This window comes from Rhamphochromis sp. 'chilingali', assembly GCF_963969265.1.
Source record: "Rhamphochromis sp. 'chilingali' genome assembly, chromosome: 9".
NCBI classification, from domain to species: domain Eukaryota; kingdom Metazoa; phylum Chordata; class Actinopteri; order Cichliformes; family Cichlidae; genus Rhamphochromis; species Rhamphochromis sp. 'chilingali'.
Window position 1 is genome coordinate 3,280,587 of NC_137936.1, and position 26,757 is coordinate 3,307,343.

The 26,757-nt window shown below is 43.5% G+C and overlaps 2 protein-coding genes across 2 annotated transcripts in view; one reads left to right on the top strand and one right to left on the bottom strand.

Annotated features, from left to right (window-relative positions):
- Positions 1-26,757, bottom strand: part of LOC308401934 (uncharacterized protein) — a 565,304-nt gene that overhangs the window by 170,975 nt on the left and 367,572 nt on the right. The window lies entirely within an intron of this gene.
- Positions 1-26,757, top strand: part of plxnb1b (plexin b1b) — a 94,609-nt gene that overhangs the window by 62,560 nt on the left and 5,292 nt on the right. The window contains exons 4-36 of the mRNA XM_080890989.1: positions 1,027-1,209; positions 8,399-8,527; positions 8,766-8,866; positions 9,947-10,079; positions 11,337-11,493; positions 12,979-13,087; positions 13,931-14,039; positions 14,514-15,416; positions 15,932-16,066; positions 16,142-16,264; positions 16,497-16,590; positions 16,696-16,862; positions 18,264-18,415; positions 18,518-18,620; positions 19,328-19,464; positions 19,611-19,787; positions 20,137-20,359; positions 20,451-20,693; positions 20,790-20,969; positions 21,060-21,208; positions 21,700-21,800; positions 22,033-22,250; positions 22,323-22,501; positions 22,582-22,648; positions 23,369-23,515; positions 23,628-23,793; positions 24,987-25,090; positions 25,191-25,275; positions 25,503-25,669; positions 25,921-26,081; positions 26,167-26,314; positions 26,400-26,464; positions 26,570-26,645. Of these exons, the coding sequence (XP_080747115.1) occupies positions 1,027-1,209; positions 8,399-8,527; positions 8,766-8,866; positions 9,947-10,079; positions 11,337-11,493; positions 12,979-13,087; positions 13,931-14,039; positions 14,514-15,416; positions 15,932-16,066; positions 16,142-16,264; positions 16,497-16,590; positions 16,696-16,862; positions 18,264-18,415; positions 18,518-18,620; positions 19,328-19,464; positions 19,611-19,787; positions 20,137-20,359; positions 20,451-20,693; positions 20,790-20,969; positions 21,060-21,208; positions 21,700-21,800; positions 22,033-22,250; positions 22,323-22,501; positions 22,582-22,648; positions 23,369-23,515; positions 23,628-23,793; positions 24,987-25,090; positions 25,191-25,275; positions 25,503-25,669; positions 25,921-26,081; positions 26,167-26,314; positions 26,400-26,464; positions 26,570-26,645 (5,391 nt within the window). The remainder of the gene's footprint in view (positions 1-1,026; positions 1,210-8,398; positions 8,528-8,765; positions 8,867-9,946; positions 10,080-11,336; positions 11,494-12,978; positions 13,088-13,930; positions 14,040-14,513; positions 15,417-15,931; positions 16,067-16,141; positions 16,265-16,496; positions 16,591-16,695; positions 16,863-18,263; positions 18,416-18,517; positions 18,621-19,327; positions 19,465-19,610; positions 19,788-20,136; positions 20,360-20,450; positions 20,694-20,789; positions 20,970-21,059; positions 21,209-21,699; positions 21,801-22,032; positions 22,251-22,322; positions 22,502-22,581; positions 22,649-23,368; positions 23,516-23,627; positions 23,794-24,986; positions 25,091-25,190; positions 25,276-25,502; positions 25,670-25,920; positions 26,082-26,166; positions 26,315-26,399; positions 26,465-26,569; positions 26,646-26,757) is intronic.

Here is a 26,757-nt window from a genome sequence, read left to right on the forward strand (position 1 = left end):
TCAAATCTGGCACGCAAATCATCCCCGTTCACTGTTTGTCACTGCTACAGATGGAGCATTGTGGCAGAGTCTCACACCAGCTCTGAACCACTGGAAACGGTTTTTTTTTTAATGCTGATCAGGATTTGTGACTCATGCCTGACATTAGTGGCTGGAATGCACTTCAAGTGGTCTTTTGACCTTATGGTTACTCTCTTGTGCTTTTACTGTCCATATAATTTATGGCTAAAAGTCCGGATGATCTAGTGTGCACAGCACTCGTCAGCCAAACCAGCAGGTCGCATGCAAGCATCCAGGGCATGTTCCTAGACTGGGTGTCATAACTTTAGAACTCTATTCTTAGCATGCAGTGTTCTTTGTTTGTTTTCCCCTAATGCCTCGGTTCTCCCGATGTGGACAAAGCAGGCCCTTAATTAGCTTAATCAGTCCTCTGTGAAGCTCCCCATATGGTCAGCGACATGTTCACAGTCAGGCTCAAAGCTGTGTGCAGTGGTTACATCTGAAAACATGTTTTTACTGAGCTTCTCTTAGGATGAAGCCAAAAAAGGAATCTATTCATAACACCACACCAGCCAACAACACGCAGTCCATCAAAACAAGTAGCGCTCGACAGGCCGGGCTCAGGTTCATCCCCTCTATTTCCTACTGTTAGGACAACCAGTGATGAAGCAATGACCCCGATGTAACATTCTTGTGGAAAAACAAATGGCCTGGAACAAAAAACAACTGCCCTGCAGCCAGAGCGAGGGCTCTCGCCAGAGCTACACTGTGGAGAAAAAGCAAATATTGTGTTATAGTTTTAGTTTGTTCCCAAACCCCAGCCCTTTCACAATACATCCTGCTGTGATTTTACTGCAGTAGGAGCGCTGCTGTTATATTTTTGGCTACTGGCTTAAACTCACCCGAGGGCTTCTTTGTGCACAACACTAACTGAGGAGTTTACATTTAATTTGTTCTTTATTTGTGTTTTGCTTGAACGTAACACGGACTGCAAACGGATTTTCTCTCCTGTTCCCCCACTGTTAGAATACCCTGGATGCCTACCCCTGCGGCTCCGACCACACCCCCAGCCCCATGGCCAGCCGGATTCCTGTGGAAGTAGAAACCATATTAGACAGCCCTTCTGCCCGTCTTACTGCTGTGGCTGTCAGCAGCAGAGTGGGACATACCATCGCCTTCCTGGGAGACTCCAAAGGGAACTTACACAAGGTAACATGGCTCATCGTGTTTCAGGACATGCACAGACAGGTTGCGCTTGGATTCTGGTCTTAAGAAAGAGCATTTTGTGCCAACTTTGATGTTCTGCACAGATTGTGGTGGAACGTTCTTTTGTGCTTGTTATTTTGAGTTCAAACCCTGAACCGTAGTAACATGCTGGGTGTATTAACTGTAGGGCTGCCACAAACGATTATTTTGATAGTCGACTAGTCACCAATTATTTTTGCGATTAGTCGACTAAACAGATCATCATCCATTAGACGTAAAACTACAGCTTATTGCACCAGCAGCATCTGCTCTTATATAACTATCATTAGCTTACAGCTTTAAGTGTTTAAGGTCTGTGCTAACTAAAAATAAAGACAAGATGATAGTTTATTAAATTTTAATGAAATTTGCAGATTGTTTTGGTGAAGTTTAATAAACTCCTTGCTATCTAAAATATAACAGGACACTGGAGTATATTCTGGAGCATCTCACACTTGTGATAATCAGCTGTCTGCTTGACGTTTATTCAGCTGTGCAAAAACTATAACTTTAATCTCAGACAAACTGATTTACTCAGGAACAAATAAAATACTAAAAAAAAAAGCCAAACAACAACATTTTAAGTTATCTAAGTGACTCATATATATTTAACCTGAGTAGCGAAAGACGGCGGTGGGTTTGAAAACGATTTGCGGGGAGTCCGGTGTTTTCACGGCGCTAGTGAGCCTAGCCCCCGGCTCGCTAACGAGCTAGTGGGTAACAGATGTCTCCGAAAACGTCGGAGCGCTTTTGAAAATATGTGGTGTCCTGATAAACTGAGCAGATATTTGAGGTTTACACAGCTACATTCTCGCCTGAAAATATGTTAAACGTTTATTTTGTGACCCAGAAAGAATAATAAGAGTAACATTAAAACTAACTAGCTGCCGCCATTGTTGGAAACTGCGCTGGGCTGCGCTATGAATTCTGGGACACAGCTGCTTCTTCTTCTTCTTCTTCTTCGGGGTTTAACGGTAGCTGGCATCCTTGTACATGCAGTGCTGCCATCTTCTGTTTCAGTCCGTTATTACACTCTTAAATCCTACTACTCATTCCTGCGTCCTTTGGGATCTTACAAAGCTTCAAACGACGCGTCGACTATTAAATCAGTCGTCGACGATTTTGATAGTTGACGTAATCGTGACTAGTCGACTAATCGTGGCAGCCCTAATTAACTGTAGTGTACATATGCAGAGATCAGCTCAGCAAACATTGAGCTCAAGTCTTCCCTCTGTTCACCTCCAGACACTGGCTGCTCTCTGCTGTCAGGTCTGAAATCTTTGTGTTTACAGACAGACGGGCTACACTTGGTACACCCGGAGTAATCTCTACAACATCATCCTGCTGGCGGTGGAGTTGGGTTTCTAGCAGCAGTCTTACCTTTTTAACAGTGTGCTGAAACATGAGACCAGTGCAGAAAAATAAACAGTATGAAAAACACCTAATCCATCCACTGATACTTTCATTATTGAGAATGAATGTGCTTCTGTGTTTTTAATACCACACTGCTCCATAAGAGAATTTGTTTATAATCTTTCCTCTCTTGCTTAATGCTGTTTATTTAAACCTAAGAGTTCACCTTTTTAAATGCAAATGTGAGCCGGTAACTGGACTTTACTAATATCACTTTTAGCCACTGAAACTATTTTTTGTTTAATAATTAAAGTTAATAAATTTAATGTGGTTAAAAAAATAATGATGATGTTATTAACTATTTTCTGCTTTTTGTAAATACTAAATTAAAATTCATGATAATTTTTTAGCCTTAAAAATATCATTTTGATTAAAGAGCTTGTGCTGGTGGATTAACCTTTACAGAAACATACAGTTGAAACCAGATATTTACACAAACTTTTTTTCCTTTACCGTCAAACATCAAATTGGAGTAAACTTTTTGTTTCAGATCCATAAATATTCACTTTTTTTTGTCTTTGTGACATGTCAGAATAAGGAGAGAAAAAATGTATTTTTTATTACTTTCCTTTGTATTTGAGAGAATTGCCCCAAAACGGTTTCCCTTATCCTTCCACAAGCTTTCTACAGCAGTTTGCTGGGATCTTGGCCCACTCCTCTCGACAGAACTGGTGTAACTGGGTCAGGTTTGTAGGCCTTCTTGCCTTTTCAGTGCTGCCCACACTACTTCAGCAGCTTGACTTTGTCGTCCTTAAGACATTTGTAACTAATTTGGAGGTATGCTTGGGGTCATTGTTCATTTGGAAAACACATTTGCACCCAAGCTTCCTTCAACTTCCTGGCTGATGATGTATTTTGTGAAGTGCACCAGTCCCGTCTGCAGGATGCTGCCACCCCCGTGCTTCACAGTCAGGATGGTGTTCCCTCCTTTTCCTCTATGGAATAATCTGGAGTTAATAAACTTAGTGTGTGTATACTTCTGACTTTGGTGAAAGTAATAATAAAATACACAACAATGTTCTCTGTCTTTACTCTGTCATTTCACAAATACAACAAATGTGTTAATATTTATTAATCTAAAACAAAAAATTACTGATTTGATGTTTGACAGTAAAGAAAAAAAAGATTTTTTTCTGAAGTGTATGTAAATATCTGGTGTCAACTGTAAAAATCAATTTAGGTAATCACCATTACTGTTAATTTAGGGCAGCTGTGGCACACAGCTTACACTGGGTGGTGGTCTAATAAAACTGTTAAGCTCTGTGTACAAGTTTTGAATTTGATTATTTAATAAACCGGACCTCCGTGTCATTCTAAAATAGCAAAGCATGAGAATGACTTCTGTCCGTAAACACTTTTGATTTTGAACCTTGTTGCTGTAGAATCCAACCTCTTCCTCAAAGATGCTCGTTTTGAGTTTAAAATTTCCTCCTGCATCTGGAGACAGAGATATGTGCCTTTTCCTGGTAGAGGTCTCCCTCCACTTCTTGGTTTGCCTGTTTTATGTATGTTGTACATCTTAACATGGCTGCATTAAAAGATTCAGGGGGACAAAATGGATTATATCTACTAGAAGCCCAAATGAGCTGGTTTTTGTTGTGTGTCGAGCAGTGTTGTTACTGATGCTACAAAAATACAGCATTCAGCCTGAAAGCAAACAAAATCATCTTAAAGCTGAATGTCCACCTCTGTGCTCATTGGCCCTGTTTAATTAAACCTGTTAAAGCTGCAAATGTGTGTGATATTTGGCACAATCCTGTGAACTCTTGTCAGAGCTCTGTGACAGTGGGTACCAAACATGAGAAATACAGACACAGTTCATATTGAATGAACTGTAAGCTTTCGGCTCAGTGACCAGATTGTGTGAAGCGCGGTGGAGATGACATGCTGTCAGTCGGATTTCAGAGGTACCTGCGTCATCCAGTGCTGTGGGTTCTGAGGGAGATCAGGTTGAAACTTGGTAATACACAAGGAAAGACAGACGATTCTTGTTGTTGGCGCAAACGACCATCAGAAAAAGCAACAAGATTAGAGTCTGCGATTGAAGGAATGACGCTGACTTTGTGTTTGTTGCTGGCAAGCCTAAAAGATGCAGAGAATTATGTTAGAATGATCTAAAATATGTTTTTATTTTGATAAACCGTAACTTCAGCAACAAGATCAGTTGGCCCAGCAATTCCCTTGTTACGAGGAATTTGTAGATCGTGAGCTCGTCTGCTCACAGTTGGCTCTTTGTGTGGTTTTCCTGAATGGTGACTTGTGGTCAGGGCCCCCTGCACAAGCAGAAACGGCACAATGACGCCTATTAACATGTTTTCTGTACGATTACGTCACACTAACCCAGCTAAACCTTAGAGAGCTCCACTTTTGTGCACTGTCATCGCTGACTGGCAGACACATGCACTTCAAAACAGAGAGCCTCATTCAGAATTGAGTTATTGATCATGACAGCAGACAGTGTCAGTTTAATTAATGAGCACTTTGTCTGTGCAGCCACAGACGGTCAAAATACATATATATCTATATATATCTATAGATATATAGATATATATCTATATATATCTATATATCTATAGATATAGATATAGATATATAGATAGAGATAGATAGATATAGATATCACATGTGTATATGTATGTGTGTGTTTACTGTATGAATAAAAGGGGAAATTCCAACATGTGGAATCGGTTGAAGGTCTGAGGGTCCGATTGTGGTGGATGATCTGATGTGGTGACTCCCAAATGCAGAGAAAATCTTTGGTATGTTTGTTGAAGCCAGCCAAAATTCTGACTTTATACTATGACAGTGTTTTTAGGTGCAGGTGCTCAAAGTGCGTTGAAATTTGCTGATTTTTAATTTCATCTACTGCGTAATTGTTTTTGCAGTACATGAAATTGAAATGTTAAGGACTGAAATCCATTTCACATCCAATGCGAGCGTCACAATCTAAAGTCAAACTCAAGCATCAGCATCATGGGAAATACTTGTAGATGTGGCCTGATTGGTGAAGCCTTGCCCGTCTGGCCTCTCTAAGATGGTCGTTTTATACCCGGCCGTGTTCCTGCCAGTGAACTGAATGAGCTTCCAGTCATTTCTTTTCAGTACCACTGTTGGTGCCCCCACTCCAACTATTTTGAGACAGTTTTCTGCCATCAAATTCAAACTGAGCTAAGAGCTTTTGCAAGATACCAAACTTTTTTGATTTGATTGGTTTTTTTGTGTTTCTTTGTTGATGAAATGTGGCTTTGTGAGATCTGCCAAACAGCTGAATCCTGTTTTTATTTACATCTTGTACAGAATGCCAACTTTTTTTGGAATCGAGCTTTTGCTCTGTGTAAGCACAGAAATGATCGCAGGGTATAAACAGAGTTGGTTTAGCTCTGCATTATCTTCTAATTGAGACGTGGTTTGTACAGAAACACTGTCTGTGTTAGGGTGCCAAACGGGATCTGTTTTTGTTCAGACGCTCGGATTAAAGTCAGTCTCATTTGCATTTTAGATCTGTTAGATCTCCAAAGAAATCGAGAGGCTCTCTGTCAGATCAGGAACTTGGATTTCCTCAACAGCCAAGAAAATGTCTTTTCTTTATTGATTGTCATTCATTATTCAGATTAAATATATGTGGATGGACAAACCTTTGTAGCCATAAGCCATTTTCACATATGCACTGTAGCTTTGTTTACATACATGCTGTCTTCACCCACAGAAACTGTACTGCTCTTCAACCAGTGCATTGGTCACAGTGTGAGCAGTGTGATCTCTGTACCAACACCTCCTAAACTTTCTAGCATAAATAAATATAAAAACATCAAAGCTAGTATTCATTCACTCAGTACTGAACAAAACACACTGAAATCGAACAAATCTGATGTGTTCACACTCAAAGGTTGTAAAATACCCCAACACAAATAAGTTAACCTTTGGTTTGATAAGTCGTGTTGGTAGTTTAAGTGTGATATGCAAACTGCTGCAAAGTTTTGAAAAAACGCAGCCTTCTGATGTGGTGTCAGTCAGTTTGAGAGATGGGCAAGCTCACACTGGGGTGTTTTTCACAGGTTCCACCCACTGCCACCCACATCATTTCTGAATCTCTAGAGCCTGCTGATGTAAGAGTTTCTTGCTGGTGACCAGTTACAGACGGCTCTAAACTGGTGAAAATATCTCACCCAGTTGAAGTAGAAGTTAAACCTGGCAAGTGTCCCGGTCACTGAGGTCTGATGGGGCCCGTGTGAAAATGTTTCCTTTCTTGTTCCTGTTGTGTGTGAGAACACACAGCTTCAGTTTCAGACCTGATGGCTGCTATGTTTAAGTGTTGTTTAAAGCTGTATGCGTGTTATTGTAGAAAATGTGATTCATGAAAGAAAGCGTAACAAACCTGGAGACTCCAGTGTGTCAGTAAAGAGAACACTGTGGAAAGAACCTCATTGACTCTGTTCAACTGTTTAGAGATGATCTAAAGCTGTTTTTCGAAAAAGACTGAGCGACGGAGTATCTGAGCTGAGGTGTTGTTCTGTTCCTTTCACACTGAAATATGTGACTGTGGCACTGGGTGGAATGGATCTGATGGCTGCTGTAAATAACGTCAAACTGCTGATGTGGAGCAGTTGGTCAGGCTGTGCACTCGTGTTAACCTACATTACAGCAGCCGTAGAGCCCGCACACTGATGGACTGCAGAGACCTCCTCAACCTTGTTAACTATGTGAATGAGTCAGTGTCGTCTGTCAGACCTTAGTTTCTCATCAGTTGTGTGGGCCTTGATATATTTAATACCTGATCACAACCATTTAGATTCATATAATTGTTAAACTGGATTAGGCTTCTTCCATTAAATGAGTTCTTCCATTGAATCAAAGGGAAACTATAAAAGGAGTCTGAGTCAGAAGCTGTTGGGGGAAAAGGAACTGCTGATGTAAACAGAAAGAAGTCAGATTGTCACTGCAGGTACAACAATATCAGAACTATGGCTGATTTACAGTGTGGGTAATGTAATTATCAGGTTTTGACTGGAACGTGTGGAATAAAAAAGGCCTCTGAATCTGCAGCTTTAGAAAAATATTTTACTAATAATGAAAAGGGGCACAGTGGCACGGTGGTTAGCACTGTTGCCGCACAGCAAGAAGGTCCTGAGTTCAATTCCACCATCAGGCCGGGGTCTTTCTGTGTGGAGTTTGCATGTTCTCCCCGTGTTTGCGTGGGTTCTCTCCAGGTACTCCGGCTTCCTCCCACCATCCAAAGACATGCAGCTTGTGGGGATAGGTTAATTGATTAATCCAAATTGCCACTAGGTGTGAATGTGAGTGTGAATGGTTGTCTGTCCCTGTGTGTTGGCCCTGCGACAGACTGGCGACCTGTCCAGGGTGTACCCCGCCTTTCGCCCTATGACAGCTGGGATAGGCTCCAGCGCCCCCCGCCACCCTGAAAAGGATAAGCGGAAGCAGATGGATGGATGGATGAAAGGGGCTACATGTTTTAAAGATTTACAACTAACTGCAAAAAATCCAGAGTACCTTTCAATATCAACAACCTTAAAAAGACCATTTTGAGCTACCAGTTTGACAAATGGTTAAATTGAAGGATTTTGCAGTTCCATCTCTGAATAAAACGGGAAAATAAGCTGTTTATTTTTATGTTTTCATTATAACTGCACTTTCCTTTTTAAAACTGAGCATGTGAAGAGATGCATATTCATGTCAGCAGCCGGTTCACCTGTTATCTAATCGTTCATATTTATGTTTGCAGGTGTTCTTGGGGCCAAACGGTGAGGTTGAGGAGTACTCTGTGACCCCCATACAGCAGAATGCAGCCATCAGCTCAGACCTCATCCTGGATCAGAAACAGGAACATCTCTTCATCATGACCCATAACATGGTACACACACAGTAACTGAACTCTTATAGCCTCATTTCTTTACAGATAAATCATTTTAAACCTCATGTCTAACCCAGTCTCACTTCTTTTGCTAAAGCGGCATGTATTTGGGATTATTTTAATGACCACTGGGAAATCTGGGCTGCCTATTCTCTCATTTTTTTAAAATCAGGAGCTTTTAGGAGCTTAGTGTGGATGGTTTGCATGACTGAACTTGATTGTGTTGTCCTGGTTCCAGCTGCAGAAGAGGCCAGTGGCTGAGTGTCAGCAGCATCCAGACTGCCACTCCTGTCTCTTGGCCCACGACCCTTACTGTGGCTGGTGTGTCCTGGAGGGAAGGTGAGATCGATATCAGCAGTTATGGCTACACTAAATATAAAATACAACAGTCAAGATTTATTTGGAGTTCAGACTGATTCATTTTATTGTTTATTAATATAATTATAAACCAAGAAAATGCCAAAAGTGCAGAAATGTGTTTTCCTTCTTTCTTTTTTAGAATGTTTAAATTACCTTAGCAGCAGCCACAGTGGTCACACGTTTGTCACTTTGTACTGTGATGTAAGAGATGAGTTCTAGCAGTTTCAACATGCAGAAAAAGTCTAAATGAATCCATTAAATCCCAAATTCTTCCCAGCAAAATGAGATCATGCATTTTACTCCTTACTGACTTGGCCTACACACAGTATGTTTAATTTTGCTAATGTTATAGGGGGTTAAAACGGCAACAATTGTTGCCGGTGGGATTACACGGCTTTAAAAAAGAACCTTAAATTAAAGCAAAAGCAAAGCTATCAGCTAGCATTAGAGGCTACATTATACCAGACAAATTAAGGGGGAAAAGCTTTGTTGTTTTACTTCCTTCGTAGTTTCTTTGATAAGCAAACTTTCTTACAGTGTTTGCTCAGGTTTTACATCATGATATGTATTATAAGCTAGATTATTTCGTGTTACTTAAAATAAAGATCAGTGCAAGCATGTGAGGAAAATGGTAGCAAACAAGAAACCTCCTGGCAAGCTTGTTAGTTTTTGAAGTGTTTCGCCAAGTCGGTTTGCTCCGGTGGGATTGTGTCTGAATATGATTAAAGTGCCTCTCTCTGTTCTGTCAGACTCTCCTTCCCTGCTCTCTCCTTTGCTCTGCCTTACCACCTGCCCTACAAGCGTTTGCACGTTAACTACTTCAGTATTTATCTATTTAAATAAAATACTACTGGACTGAATCTTATTTGAACAAGATGAGCAATTTTGCTTTTTGTGCTGCCGCTGTACATTCCCACTACTAACAGGTTGAGCCACGTTTAGTTTAACTCTAGATAGAAACTGGCCTTCTGCTTGTGTTTTTGACATATGTAATGGAGTTAGGGAGCCTTGCTTCAGCTTGCAAAACAGTGAATATAATTAACTCTGCTTTCCCTGCAGGTGTGTGTTGCAGTCACAGTGTGCTCGTGGGAGCTACCCAGGGCAATGGTTGTGGAGTTTTGACATGGAGCAGCAGTGTTTGGTGGTCCAGGACCTCGTCCCCTCCAATCTCAGCAGGGAGGAGAGCAAGATGGTAGGTCTACGTCTTCACTTTAGTCGAGACGCAAAACAAAACAGAACGGATTTGAGGATGACGGTCTTTGTTTACAGATCCACATTTCTTATTGTGGTTTCTGTTGACTCCACATGATCATCCACATCAAGTTCCTAGAAGTTTCTCTGAAGAAAATCTTCATGACAGAATCTGTAGATATCCCCACTCTGGCTGTAATAATAGTCTCCTCACATACCAAAACACTCCCAAGTTATCCCTTATCAGTTGAGCTGCTACATTTGGTGTACCTGGGCATGTGGGTACGATGTCAGTGGGTTTAAGTGTGAGGGTATCAAGAAGAGAGTGACTGGCTTGTGTCCTGTCATGTCCTAGCATAGCACAATATCTGCGTGAAAGATGGCAACAGAAACACATCCACACTGTGGTTTCTCCCATCAGCCTGTGTTTGCCTGGCTCTAAATGATTTCTAGTTCCAGAGGATATAAATGGAAATATAACTATTTATTACTAATGTAATAATAATATTGTAACATGGAGCTGCATGAGTTAAATGTACCTATAGCTGGTAGTGTGATAGCCTGACAGCTACAGTAGTGGCAGTGAGGATCGTTTTCTCTTCTGGCAGCTCACACATGGTACACCTTTTAATACTGACCAATTAGGGAGCTAGTTTTATAACAGGCTCCTCGTGTAGCATTTCTACTCTGTGAGATACAAGAATCCACGAGCTGAAAAAAGCCCACTGATCCAGTGGATAACAAAAAATAACCAAATTCAACCAGTTCTGGCAGGACATGGATTCAAACTGAGAATCAATCCTAAGGACCACAGCAGCCCAGTGACACTGGGATGAACTGACAGAAATCTACTGGTTTACAGGAGGTTTGTTTTAGTTAGCAGCTCCTCTTTGTATTTATGATGGTCTATTCATGGGATATCCATTATTGTTACAGTATCTAATGCATTAATTTTGCCTGTCCTTGAGACGCCCGGTACTACAGGAGCAGAAACATTACGTGAATAAGCAACACAGCAGCTGGAGCCAAACATAAAACCAAACCTTTGTCAGTATGATTCATGCTCCATCAGCGGGGAGTGCAATTTAGTTTTCAAATCTAATTATTCCACATGGACGTTTACAAAAGAACAGATAGGATTTATGTGTTCAGACAGCTTAATCGCTTACTCTCAGCATGACCTTCACTGTACCCTGAAACGCCACAGGTCTGTGCCACATTCTGTCAGCAGCTCATGACAGTTCTGTGTTTCTCTCAGGTGTCTCTGTCCATCCCAAGACTTCCAGTGTTAGAAAACGGGGAGTCGTACTCTTGCTACTTCCAGGACAGCCACACTCCTGCTACCATCACAGAGACCGGGGTCACCTGCCGTTCTCCCGACACCAGCAGGGTGCCTTTGGTTTTTCGAGGACAAGGTGAGTGTTTTCTATTGGGGGTTTTTCCCTGCAGATCTGATGCTGTTGGCGTTTATTCACTCGTTTGCATGTTTCAACTTTGTGATTTGAGGATTTGCCTGCACCCTGGAGGATTTGCATGACCAGACCAGACATGCCATTTACAGTTCAATTGTTATGCCAGTGAATGGCCTAGAAAAAAAGGGCTAACCAAATCCATTTTTTCTAGGCCATCTTACACAGCAGAGAGTAATCTGTATTTGAAAGCATAAACCGGTTTCATCCACGGACTGCTTGCTTTGAAATACATGCTTTGTGTTTCCTGACTGTCTGGTGCAGTGAAGGCTGCTTGTAAGTCAGTGGTAATGAGGAGACTGTAAATAAAAAAGAAAACCCGAAGCCTCTGTAGAGAACACATTCACCCAAACATTCATGTTATGAGAGAAACTCTCACGTAGAGTGTGGTTCCCATGTTTGTTGTTGTTCTCAGGGTGTAGGGCTCACCAGGAATCAGTCGGGTTACAGTTATATTCTGACATTTTTGTTGTAAATACACTGATAATTGCTCCATAAATATTGTGTATTAGCCTCAAACTGCAAGAGACTGAACTGGGAGCTGTGGCACAACATCGGTGTAATCGAGTGTTTGGAGTCTGTGGCATGTTGTTACTAGTGATCAAAGAAGTCTCGTATGTCCGTTCTTGGTCTCTCTCAACAGCTGTTCGTCGGAGCCGCTTCAAACGTGGCAGAGTTTAACTTTTTTTTTCTTGATCAGTTCTTATTTTGGCTGAAAGTTGCCGTGTCCTCATCACAACAAGTCCTAACAAGATGAAAATCTGCAGCCAAGTCTCAAACAGGCCCTTAAAGGCTACAAAGGTTGTCTGTGACTCTTCCTTAATTTACTGTCTCAGGTGGTCTGTTGTTTTTTTCTGGTTAAGTGAGCTAATTTTGTTCTTGCCTTTCCAAAGCTGAACCAAATAAGTTCAATCCCTCACTTACTGTATGTAATTTGAATGAGCAGTTCTAAAGGAAGCCTTTGAACACACATCTCAGTAGGTATAGTAAACACAGTTTAACGAGTGGTGACACAAACTGGGTTTTTTCTCTCTAGTCCCCAAACAGACTCTGTACTAGTTTAAGGAAACGGCTCAGGTCAGGACTTTGAGTCCTTTTGATCGCAGTTTCTGCTCTTTATGAGGAGATACTGTAGATGTGGTACACAACTGCTCCCCGTTTTAAACATCCATCAAACTGAACATTTGTAGGGAAGCTGCTGTGTTTGTGTTTGTCACCGTCCTTGTGCACCCCAAGGATGGTGCACATGGGTTTCATTAGGCCTCTATGTTCCCTCGGCTTGTGCAGCTCGTTCTCGAGACTCGGTGGATCAGAGACGGTAAGCCTGACCAAATATTTTTCTTACTGTGCTCGCTCAGCGCTGCGCTCTGAGCAGAAACTTGTTATGTTCTCTTTCCTCAGGCTGTGCTCCTATCTGTGTTTTCTTGTCAGATTTTGTCACAGTCACCTTGTCTCTACGTTTTGGCAACGTCACGGTCACGGCAAGGGATTTCACCTTCTACGACTGCACAGCCGTTAAGCAGCTGTCTGGCAGCCAGCCGTGAGTTATCGCCGATGATTTATCAGCTGTGCTCTCTGTCTGTCTCCTCCTGATCTGTGCTGTTCATGCAGACCCTTTAATCGAGTCTCACTCACCATCAGAGTCTGTGCTTTTCTGTTTAGTACCTGGGTCACTCTTTGTCCCTCCATCAGTTCACCTAGCGCCCTTCGTTATTATATCTGTGTCTGTATTTCCGCCCACTCACTGTCCTCTTTTTAATTCCCCTGTTCAAGCCTGTGACCCTGGGTTTTAGAAATTGCCAAGTAAGGCTCGCTTACTTGGCAATTGGCAAGTTTTATTGAAATTATTGAGTCGTGCAGGTAGAAATGACCAGTGAGAACAACAGAGTAACTACAACAATCAGATATCAGAATAATGCATCTATGAGCAGCGGCTCATAGATGCATTATGAAAGACATATAATGAAAGACACAAGTAGAGAATGGCCAAAAAACAATAGAATTACAGTCAGAGGTTGTACTGGGTTTCAGTTTGTACATAGAAGAAATTTAAAATCTTTAAAACTTGAATAAATTTCCAGACTTGAAGTAGCATGTACATCCTGTTTCACTAAATATGGCTTATAATGATTGTAGTGTTGTGTAAATCCCAAATAACACTTTCATTGTATTTAGGAGTTAATAATAACCTGTGTTGTCATAAATTACACGCACACACTCAGATTGGTGCGTGTTGATCAATCTGTGAGACTTCCAACAGTTAGATCTGCTTCTATTAGAGCCGTTCTTCTCATAGCTCCTAATCCTGCATCACTGTTTGCCTCTCATCTTGAAAAGAGGCTTGTACAGTCGCTAAGGCAATTTCTATCCTGTCTGTGTGCAGATGCCGCGGTTGTGTTTTAAGCCGATGGGGCTGTAACTGGTGCGTCCACCAGCATGCGTGTACCCACAAGCCCACCTGTGAGGAGGGAGTGATCATCTACAACCAACATGTAAGCTGCAGCGTGACGTCACATGCAGACATTGTAGGAAAAGCACCGACTGATCACCAGTTTGAACTGGAGCTTCATTTGCATTCATCAGTCAGTTCGTCGCCCATAAGCCAAAGATGTGCATTCTTCTCTTTGATTAAGGTTTCCTGTGGAGTCTTGAACTGCAGAATAGTTGCGCTGTCGTTACACTTTGCATGAGTGGACTCTTGTGTAATGTGGTACAACCTTTTAGAGGTTGTGGGCAGTAAAACCGACTGAAATTAGTTGTTTGTTTGTTTTTATAACACTTCAAAACAGTTGCCCAGAGGCATTTTAAGATGGGTTAAAACCAGTGCTGCTAACACAAATCACTGTCTTTCAGGTGTCGTGAGCCACATTAACCTCAGATCACATGGTCTCTTTTTTCTTGATTTTTCCTTTTTATTTTTTCCTTCTGCCTCACCCTCTCCTCGTCTTTTCCTCCTCCTCCCCCAGTTTAAACTACCTACCTCCTCTCCTCCTACAACCAAAGCTATTAAAGTCATCACAGCCACCACTACCACAACAGCTACCCCCACAACTCCTCCTACCACACCAACTACTGCCACGACGAAGACAACAACAACAACCGCAGCCGCCATCACCATAGCTACCACTAAGGAGTTAACAACGCCTACTCTTTCATACACCAGTACCAGCCATGAGCCAACCCACCCGGGCACGACCCTGCCCCCTCAGCCTCCCACTCTACCACCCAGCACCTCTCCAGGCCTGGAGGTCACCACCAGAGAAGAAGAAGAGAGTGAAGCCTCCGAGACTGTCACACACAGTGACTGGGAAGATGCTGTAGCTACACAGAGTGTCACGATGGGCACGGCAGAGCTGATGCCCGTCACCGTGGCTGATGGTCTTAGTGGGGACCTGGACCCTGTCGTGCCTCTGATGATCCCAGACTCCTCGCCACCAGAGGTGGTGACGGCCTTACCCCCCAGCGAACGGCAGGCAGCCAAAGAAGCGCTGACCCTGGCAGAGGCTCCCACCATGGTGCTGCCTGGCTTTCCCCCGCCCACACTTTTCCATATGGGTGAACCGGCTGATTCTGAGCCTTCCCTTTACTTGGACTCGACCCAGACACCCACACTGGTACCACCGCAAGACTTGCACACTGAGGCAGGAAGCCCAACTGCTGATTCTGAGGTGCCCCTCTGGCGAAAGGAAGCAGAAAACTACACTGAGGGTGCTGTCCAGGCAGAAAATGACACGGCTACATTTTCAGCTGCCACCGTGCTCTCAGGTGATGGGGAGGTTGACCGCATGTCCCAGTCCTACCCTCCCCAGTTGCTGAATGCTGACTCAGAGCTGGACTACCAGTATGATTCAGCTGATGGCTTCCTCCCGGTGAGTTCAGCCGCCTCAATCGTCCTCCTGCTTCTACTTCTTCTTCTTCATGGAAAGGGTGAGCACCCTCCCTGTGCTTCCAGCTTCTGACTGGAGTCCTACTATAGGAACAAAGCTCACAACTGATTCCCTAGTCTCTCATTCTTTCCCTGCATTTCCTCTTCCGTCTCACACCTGGAATCTGTATCCTTTCACTGCACAGACTGACTTCAAGAAACCCGGCTGCTCCTGAGTTGCAGCAGTTGTTCTTTTATCTAAATATCTTCACCTTTCCTTTTTCCAGACTCTTTCTTTCATTATCTCTATACAAAAATCTTCACCACCTTGAGCACGCCCCCATCCCGACATCCCCCCCATGACTCCCTGCATCTGACTGAAATCAATTGCAATCCCTTGTGGGAAAGTAAAAACTGACCCTGAACAAGAATGAATATATTAAATGGTTCGTTCGATCCACCTCACTGTAAATGTTGCGTGTATGTGAATATAAACACGTGTGATCTGTTCTCCTGCAGGGGGACGAGGGCTCGTATGTCAGCTGGGGTTCCTCAGCTTGTCCGTGTGTTGAGAAGGTCCAGGGTTCGTCACTGCTCCCTGTCAGAGTGGAGAGAAAGATCACTTTACTGGCACATAACCTCCATCTGTATCAGGTACAGCACACAACAGCATCGAGCCTGTTAGCTGCCTGCCCAGTGTACTCTTTCATGCAGTGTTTGTGTGTTCAGGATGCAGAGCTGGACTACGAGTGTGTGTTGGTTATTGAAGGGCAGACGGTGGTGGTAGACGCCTACGTGGAGCCAGATGACATGAACCCATCAAGCTTTGACATCACATGTCAGCTACACCAGGTCTGATATTGTTTATAAAGCATTAGTACCTTCATAAAATTGCTACCTTCAGTATTAAATAAAGGCAAAAGTAAAACTAAATGAAGGCCGGTTCACCCTCCCCAGGCAGGATGAACATTTCCCTTCTTCTGCTACCTGTGTTTGTAAAGCAGCGCTTGTCTGGAGTGTAACTGATAATGAATAATTAGTTTTAATGTTACCTTAAAAAATGGGGCCTTTTTCTTGTGTCCAGTACACATACTCTGCCCCAGTGCAGGAGTATAATGCATTGGTGTATGTGAAGAGGAGGGACACCTTCCATGTAGACACTTCTCGTGATCTCTATGGTAAGGTCATATTAAGTTTGTTGTGCTTTAAACATATTGCTGTTAGTTTTCATTATGAGCACATGTTAACTGTCTGCTGCTCCTCTATGTCTACTGTGCTTTCAGTGACTCTGTACAACTGCTCTGTGGGTCGATCTGACTGCAGCCGTTGCCACACAGCAGACCCAAAATACGGCTGTGCGTGGTGTGGTGGTCCCAGGGCCAGCTGCCTGTTTTCAAACTCCTGCAGTGAACCTGTGCAGCAGACGTGCCCTGCTCCCGTCATACACTCTGTGAGTATTCAGAGTGTGGGAAATAATACAGTGCACTGGGATTTATATTTGAACTGCTTACAATCATAATTGGAGGCTTTATTGTCAAGTTTTCACTTCTTCCTCTTATCACTCTCACTTACTACTTATTGTCCCAAAATTACAAGAACAATGATGATCAGCCATCACAGTTAGATGGAACATGTTGTTGATATACGTTTTGGTTTGAGACAGTGGAAGATATTATAATACTGGAGACCATTTGTGTTCTAGTGGAGTCATTATTCGAAGGTGTAATACATCCTTATCTTACATTAGGCCTCATCAGCTCATCACTTCATCTGTTTAAGCTTTACACCAACTTGCCACTGATTGGCTGCCCCTCAGAAGCACAAGTTTGAACAGCAGGTGGAAGGCTCTTCTCTGCTCAAAGCCAGAGCTGTCTGTCGGAAATGGGAAAACAAAATTGAGGATATCCCTTCTCTTTAACGTCATACAGAGGCAAGAGTAGAAAAAAGTAAAAACTGGAACAGTATGTCTGATAGAAAATGAGGGAAAACAGCAGATCCTCTTTAAATAAAGCTTCCCAATGATCTGAGTGCTAAATGTACAAACACAATTCTGATTTTATGCCTTCAAAATAAGCTTTCTTTCGAGCTTTTGGCTCACAGGGGTTACTTGGACACAGACTGACCACGTTATTTCAGAAACAGTGAAGCAGTATATGTGTAGCAGATGTTAACTTTAACAAGACGCAAGATATGGGGAGTTTACATCCGTTTATATTTTGGAAAATGAATTATTAGCTGTTAAAGATGGTGACACAGCTGTTGCTCACGTACTTTAAGGTTCTGAGGGAAATCATACTGTTAGTCCTGCTCTGAAAAAGCTTTTGGTTGATCAGCATTTCTTTGTGTTAGACGTCAGTGATAATAATGCCCTCAGAGAGTGTAAGTTGCACTGAATTTAACCCTATAATGCCCTTTGTATCATATTTGATACGTGAGTTTCTGAGACCTCTATCTCATCAATGTGATCAATACTTGCCATAATTTCAAAATGTTATGGACAAAACGTTTTTTTTGTCTAAAATTAACATTGTTGTTAACAAAAAGTTGCCAAAAACTCCCAATGTATCAAATGTAATAAAAATATATCATTCACAACAGCGTTTGTGGATTTTGTTATAAGGGTTAGTAAACATCTCAGTTCCAAATAATCAGAATTTTCTGATGGGTACATTTTTGATGGGTTGGGTCTTACAGGGTTAAAAATATGTGTTTGCATTTGTGGCTTCACCACTTGCTTTGAATTTATTGTAATAAAACACTTGGTTAGACCTGTTTTTTCTTTTGTGAATGCTTTTGCATTGGTCAAAAACTAGAAAGGTTGTTTGGATTTTTTGTTCCTGCCTCCAATCAGGTCGACCCACTCTCTGGCCTGTTGGAAGGAGGCACCATGGTGACCATCTCCGGCTCCAACCTGGGTCAGAAGGCTGAAGACATCGTCCAGTCTGTGTTAGTAGCTGACGTGCCCTGCACAGTGATTTCCAACCTGTATGAGGTCTCCTCTAGGTATGCATGCACTACTGTTGTTTCTCATAGACTCTCTTTGTACTGATCAGAAAACTACAGAAACATGGCTTGGTTTTCTGAAGAGCAATGTTGGTCTTCCAGAATCGTGTGCATGACCAAAGCCAGCGGATTAAAGACGAACCATGTGTCTGTGAGAGTGAATGGAGGAGAATTTGGCCTCTCCAGACAGAAATTCAGCTACCAGGTATATTAAATTCAGGTAGAGTAAATTAGATTTTGTTGACCTGTCTGTGAAACTTGGCATTTTTGTTGCATCAAAGGACACTAAAACCTACATTGCTGGGAGAAAAATGTGACTTTAAGAGGTGAAAGTTTAGTATAATATTCTTTCTATTTATTAATTGTTTATAAAATAATGAAATTGTGGTTCTAACACTGGAGGTGTTTGAAGCAGAGAACATCTGCTATTATTTCTGTTTGTTCTCTTTGGTCCACATATCCATAATAACATAATGTGGGCTGCATTCTTTAACAGTATAATTCATACAATATTAGAAGTCGCACATCTAAGAAACAAGAAATCTTTGCCAAGTTTTACCTTTCTTAAACCGTTTAAGATGAATGATTTTAACCACACGATCAGTAATCACAAATATTTCTCAACAAGTCCACATTTTTAAATAAATCTGTGTAAATACATCTCCCTATATTAGATAATAGTTTAACATAAACACTGGAATTTCTTTCCATATATTTCCTTGGATCTCTGTCTTATTAAGGCTGAGAGGATCCAAGTGTAAGAATAAGTTCTTGGATTTGGCAAACTGGGAAAGGACACAAGCCAGTCCAAAAGTCCTTGTTTCTCACTATCGACAGACTTTCTTAATATGCAACAAGAAGCAAACAGCTGTGTTACACTGTGAAATACAGCTGCTCTCTCCTTCTTCTTAGAACCCAGTTGTGAGAGGAGTGTCACCTGAAAGAGGCCCCAAGGCGGGGGGAACATCCCTGAACATCACTGGCCAAAACCTTCTAACGGGTCGCCCCGCTGACCTTACCATCACTGTCGGGGACGTCCCCTGTAACATGTAAGACACACACGTATAATGGCCTGTTTGTGGTTAATGCAAAGTCGGTGCTACTGTTTTTCTTCATTTAAGGTTGTAAGGTCAGACTGACCTTTGACCTCTTCGTGTCACCTTAGGATCACATCATTTCTTTGTTCCCCCCTCAGTGTGTCAGAGGTGCAGAGTGACAGTGTTCAGTGTGTGACGGGGAGCAGTAATAAAACAGGAGACCACCAGGTCACCCTGCATTACGGCAGCATCCAGCGTCACCTCAGCAGCCCCGCCTACCACTACACCAACAACCCCAACATCACCCGTGCCGAACCAGCCAGGAGCTTCCTGCAGTAAGTCTGAAAGCCCTCACACATTCAGCCTTCAAAACGTATTCATACCTCTGAAGCTCTAAAAACTTGATTCTGTTCACTTGGACGTAGCGTTTTCATCCAGTCTCAGCTGGCTGCGGGTTGTAACTGTGACTACACTGCAACCTTATAAACAGTACTTTTGCACAATGACTGAAACTAGCACCACTGAATGAACAATGAGCTGTGAGGTCAGTTCCTTGACCATTGATCAACATGACAATTTTCTGCGTCCAGATAAACAGAATCACCTTTTTGGGATTTCCTTACTTGGGCGATTGAGCATGCATCACAACGTTTTAACCTGCTCTGGTTGATTGGATTGTTACAGTGGCGGTCGACTGATCAAGCTGTCTGGATCCAACCTGGATGTGGTGCAGGAGCCCCGAATGGTGGTGACTCTCTCCCGCTTCCAGTCGGTCGGCCAAAACAAGAAGAGGAAACGGCGGAGGAAGAGGAGCAAAGGAGAGCAATGGAAGAAAACCCTGGGAAGGTCGGTTAGGATGGTTCCTGACCCCGTCTGTCCCGGAGACCAATTCTGCTCCGTCAAACAGGTCGGTGTGTGCTGCTCAGCACAGAGCAGTTCATTCGAGTGATCGTTCACACCTTTTAACCCAAATGACCCAAATCTGCCTTTCTCATCAGTTCGTTGAGCGCTGTGAGGTAAACTCCTCCTCCCTCATCCTGTGCCGCTCTCCGATGGTGGACTCCACCATCTGGTGGTCACGGGTCACAGTGGAGTTCTTGCTAGACAATCTGCGCTTTGACTTCAGCAGTTTGAACTCTGAGCCATTCAGCTATGAGCGTAACCCCACCCTGCAACCCCTGAACCAACAGGACCCTCTTAAGGCATATCGCTATAACCCAGGCAGCTTCATCCAGCTGGAGGTGAGAGGAGAGGCAGCGATGTTTCAGTTTTATTTATTTACTGACAAAATAAGCAGACATAACATATATCTCTTATGTCTTATTGCCTGTTCTCAGGGGGAACACCTGGACCTAGCCATCACTAAAGAGGAGGTGGTGGTGTTGATTGGAGAAGGTGTATGTGCTGTGAAAACCCTGACCAGCAACCATCTGTACTGTGAGCCACCACCACAGCAGCCTGCACCAGGACCAAACGGCAAGAAGCGAGAGGGCTCTGACAATCTCCCCGAATTCACTGTGAGAAAATGAGTGTCACCACCGTGTGAGCGCCTGATGGGCCACTCAAGTTTGAAAGCACCTCACTTTTTTATTTAACATGTATTTCAGGTCCAGATGGGCAACCTGAACTTTTATCTCGGCAAGGTTCAGTACGACAACCTGAGCCTGTCCACCTTCCCACTAGAGGCTCAGATTGGAGTTGGAGTTGGAGCCTCCATAGTGGTCCTCATTGTGCTCATAATTGTGCTTATTTACAGGTCAGTGGGTGGACTGAGAGTCTGTGTTTTTGTGTGTTTAGTGTGCAGATGAGTGCTACAGTGGTTCTCTACCTGCTGAATTCATGTTTGCTCACACATAAAGAAATGAGCAGTACTGGGTCCCAGTTTAGGTCACCCACTTGGACATGCAATCATGTCTCAAAGCTCAGTTCACACGCCCAGGTTTGAGTCTGACCCTGGACCTGCTCTTTCTCTCTCCCCACTTTCCTCCGTCCTATCAAATAAACCCAGAATACCCGGATACGTTACATGGAAGTTATAAATTGATTTATATGTCACTGAGTGAAATAATTATTTAATCCCCTACAACTGAGCCAGAATTCTGCAGCAGATAGCTGATAAAATGAACTGAATGAATGACAGATACTGCTAATCTGAATTTGAAACACACCTGTCCACAGAATCAATTTCTTGCACAGTTTGACTGGATTTCCACTAATCGTATGTAAAACCTTCTTCCCGTCTGTTAGGAGGAAGAGTAAGCAGGCTCTTAGGGACTATAAGAAGGTCCAGATCCAACTGGAGAACCTGGAGACCAGTGTGAGGGACCGCTGCAAGAAAGAGTTCACAGGTACAGCATTATGAGGAAAAAAGAGAGCGGCGGCTATATGGATGAAGACGGGAGATAGGAGGGCCTTTTCCCCATGTTTCATCAGTTTTCTTCACCTCTATAGTTGCGATAGGCTGAGAGCAGAGAACCCCCAGATTTTATTCTGCCAGCTGCTATTTACAAGCTCGTGCCTCCTGGCACTGGCCTGTAGCAGCAGCCTCTGACCTTTGTGTTCTTAATCACTTTGATCCAGACTTGATGACGGAGATGATGGATATGTCCAGTGACCTGGTCGGCTCAGGCATCCCCTTCCTGGACTACCGTATGTATGCCGAGCGCATTTTCTTCCCCGGCCACCGAGAGTCTCCTCTGAGACGAGACCTGGATGTTCAGGAGTGTCGGCGGCAGACGGTGGAGCAGGGCCTGGTGCAGCTTTCCAACCTGCTCAACAGCAAGCTGTTCCTCACCAAGGTAGTCGCTATCACAATCACAGCTAAAATGAAGCTTTGCAGAGCGAGGATTCATCTCCTCTTTTCCTCTCAGTTCATCCATACTCTGGAGAGCCAGCGGACCTTCTCCCCCAGAGACCGAGCCTACGTGGCTTCGCTGCTGACGGTGGCGCTTCATGGCAAGCTGGAGTATTTCACAGACATCCTTAAGACGCTCTTGAATGATCTGGTGGAGCAGTATGTGGCCAAGAACCCCAAACTGATGTTACGAAGGTAAGCTGCTGCTCATAGATTCAGTCTTTGGCATGTTCAGAAGCTGCAATGCTGCTGCAAGTGTGTGTGATTCTCTGCAGAACAGAGACAGTGGTGGAGAAGCTGCTGACCAACTGGATGTCTATCTGCCTCTATGCTTTCCTCAGGGTGAGTCAACATAAAAGCAGTGATGCACAGTAGTAGGGATAAGTCTTTTTTAAAAATATTGGGATATAAAACATTTTAAGACTTTGAGATTTTACTTGGGGGCATTTTAAAGTGGAATATAATGACTTTGAAATTAGGACCAAGCTCCAAAAAGCAGCCACTAAAGCTGTGACCTGTGTCCTTTTTGTTCATTAAAGTCAGTGCGCAAACGCTTTAATTTCCCACAGCAAAAAAACAAAACATGCTTAATTTATTGTTTTGTGATCACACCATTCATAGAAAAGTACATATTTGTGCTTGTGTTTATTCAGAGAGCCCTGAGAGCATGTTGCTGCACACAGCAGTAACTTTTAAATAGCAGTTTCCAGTACTGACATGTCAAAACACAGAGGGGAATGAAAGTCCTTCCAGTCACTCCAGTACAGTGGAAACATTTCTAGTACATGCACTGATTCTTATATAGCGCTTTTCTACTCCTTTATGCCTCATCTGTTTACACTCATACATAGAAGCACTTATTTCTGCACCTACGTGCTTTCTAGAACCACCAACCTCCTGATTCACAGGAGACCTGCTCCACCAATCTGAAAATATGAAGCGCAGGTTTTCCTCAAGGTTTGACTTAGCAGAACATTTCTTTAACACATGAAGTGTGTAGAGAAGCACTGTGTAAGAATTGGTGCATTGCAGTGTGTTAATTATTTGTGTGTGTGTGTGTAGGACTCAGCGGGGGAGCCTCTGTACATGCTGTTCAGGGCCATAAAGCACCAGGTAGATAAAGGACCGGTGGATGCTGTTACTGGCAAAGCAAAGTACACCCTGAACGACAACCGCCTGCTGCGAGAGGACGTAGAGTACAAAACCCTGGTGAGGGGAGTCTAGACTGAAATAAATAACCATTTTGGCTCTAATGAAAAATTCCCAAGGAGGTTGTATTTTTCTTTGTCTTCCCCTCCTTTCACTCTTCTTTTCCCTGCAGACACTGAATGTGTTGGTGCAGGGTGGAGGGGTCAATGAGACCCAGCCTGTGCCCTCCAAAGTACTGGACTGCGACACCATTACCCAGGTGAAAGAGAAGCTACTGGATCAGGTGTACAAAGGCACATCCTTCTCACACCGGCCGCACGCCGAGTCGCTGGACTTGGGTGAGAACCACACACTGCGTGACACACCAGACTCTGAAAACTGATGCACCTCGTGTCAGCCTCGAGGAATCTGGTACTTATGTCTCTTTATGATCTCTCTTTTAGTTTACCCATAAGTTGGGAAATCTAAAAGAGTAAACAGGACCTTTTATAAAATAAAGGAGCAGCTCGATAAAATATAACCAAACAAATTAGCTGAGCGACGTAAAATGAGTGAAGAGGAGAGAGCTTAGTTTCACAGGATAAGTAGAAAGTTCAGTATGATCAACCAGAAAAGCAATAAAACAAAATGGGGAAAGGCAGGACGTTTCACTGACTGCTATAAAGAGAGGGCTTCATTTGCATTAAAACACCAGCAGAAATATGGAGTCATAAACTGGGAGCAGACGTGGGAAGTCAGGTGTGCAGCTTCATCGAGCCGACTGAAGTCGCAGAGCTGTAAGGACGAGTTCATCGCAACAAAGGAAATAACTGAATCGGGAGGTCATTCACAAATGTGTCTCACAAGTAAACTTGTGTGATGGCTTCAGGGGCCTCAGCTTTGGCTGTGGTGCCTGACACCTCTCAGGGTTGTGACAGGCATGTTTAATTTATTCAACGCCTGTCGTTTGATTCCTACTATCATCTTAACCATGTTTTAATAACTTTGCACTTTTTGACTTATGTACGTGAAAAGTGTTACAAGGATAAATATCTCTTGCTTCTGTGGACTAGGCTCTCAGAGACTGGGGTTTAGGGGCATGAGAGCAGGACAGATGTGGAAAACATCGGTGGGACCTTGACTACCATGTGATTGTTGGGTTTTTCTCTGTATGTATTATTATAGGGTCTTACAATATAAAGTGCCTTTAGGCGACTGTTGTGATTTGGCGCTGTATAAGTGCAGCGCTCGTGAATTAGCGTTCCTTCTTTTCATATTTGTTGCCCTGTAGCGCCCCCTACAGCGTGACAAAAACAAATCCAAACCAAGCTCACTGACTGCTCAGTCTGTCAACACTTTCCTCAAAGATGAGAGAAAAACGTGGTAAATTTAAATTTTACAGCACTGTCAGTACCTGCATGATAACATCAGCCTGAGCTGATGATGGGAGCACCTGAATGAATTTGTGAACATCGTTAAGTCGCTCGAGTTTGCTAAGATGAGCATGTCCCACAATCACTGTGCTGATGTGCGTCTGCCTTCTGTCATGCAGAGTGGAGGTCGGGCGTTGCCGGTCATCTCATCCTGTCAGACGAGGACTTGACATCTGTGGTTCAGGGTAGCTGGAAACGCCTTAACACGCTTCAGCATTACAAGGTCAGAGTTATCACTGAATGCTTTACAAAGCAAACTACACTGTTTCATAGCCTGGGATAGGACACGGCCGACACCAATGGCTGTTTGTGTTCCTCCATAGGTCCCAGATGGCGCAACGGTGGCACTGGTCCCTCGTCATACCAAACACATTCACCATGACAACCACGACTACATAGCAGGAGAGAGTGAGTTTGTTCAAATAAAAGATAAATCAACTTGTCAGCCAGTTCATCTTTCATTAGACTTTATTTGACTGTCACACTGACAGTAAAAACGATTCGATCATTTCCCTACTCAGTTCTTCAAATTGTGTGAGTGTTTATGTGGAACATGAAGTGACAGATGGAGGAAATCAAAAGTAGCAAAACCAGAGAGCAAGTCACAGGCAAGCATCAAACCTGTGTGTGTGCAGAGACGCCAATGCTGGAGGATGCAGATGAAGGTGGAGTGAGGCTGTGGCATCTGGTAAAAGCCAGTGAGGAGCCCGAGTTGCCCAAACACCGCAGAGGCAGCCTGAGGGAGAGAGAGAGGGCCAAGGCTATCCCTGAGATCTACCTGACCCGCCTGCTGTCCATGAAGGTACAACACACACATCTGGGTCTAGTCCCATTGAGTAGAGACTGTAGGAAGGAGATGAGGAGTACAGGAGTACCACACTTTCTAAAAATCAATCTGTTTTTTAAACTACACACAGCTGTTCTGCTAATTTGTAAGCTACAACGCTACAAAGTTAAACAGACACACACATATATTCTTTTAGCTAGACAAGAGCAGAGTGCTGACACTTTCACTTTCTTATGCTCTAATGTGAACTTTACTGTGTTTGTCAGGGGACGCTGCAGAAGTTTGTGGACGATCTTTTCACGGTGATCCTGAGCACGAGCCGTCCTGTCCCGCTCGCCGTCAAGTACTTCTTCGACCTGTTGGATGAGCAGGCAGCACAACATGGCATCTCTGACTCAGAGACCATCCATATTTGGAAGACCAACAGGTAGACGATAGTCTGATAGAGACCGCTGCTGGCAGATGATAGTGGGACTCTGTCATGTCTAATACTTTCGGTACTGTTTCTCCAGTCTCCCTCTGCGTTTCTGGATCAATATTGTGAAGAATCCCCAGTTTATCTTCGACATCCAGGCATCTGACCACGTGGATGCCGTGCTCTCTGTGATCGCCCAGACCTTCATGGACTCGTGCACGATTGCAGAGCACAAGCTGGGCCGGGTTAGTACGTTTGCAAACGCCAGTTTTCCAGCAGCGTCCTGTTACTCTTGTGTCTTTGAATGTCGTTCTTCTTCTTTTTGAACAGGATTCGCCCATCAACAAGTTGCTGTATGCCAGAGATATCCCCCGCTACAAACAGATGGTGGAAAGGTTGGATTGCTTAAGCTGCTCAGACAACACTGAACAGGTGTTTGTGAAATAAACGTATTTTATCAGTCGTACGTTTGAGGTTGATTACAGTGATGGTTATTGCAGGTACTATGCTGACATCAGGCAGACCATCTCAGCCAGTGACCAGGAGATGAACTCTGCTCTAGCTGAACTGTCCAGGGTGAGTGCAGCCACAGCTCAGAACACACGAACACACACACACACACACACACACACACACACACACACACACACACACACACACACACACACACACACACACACACACACAC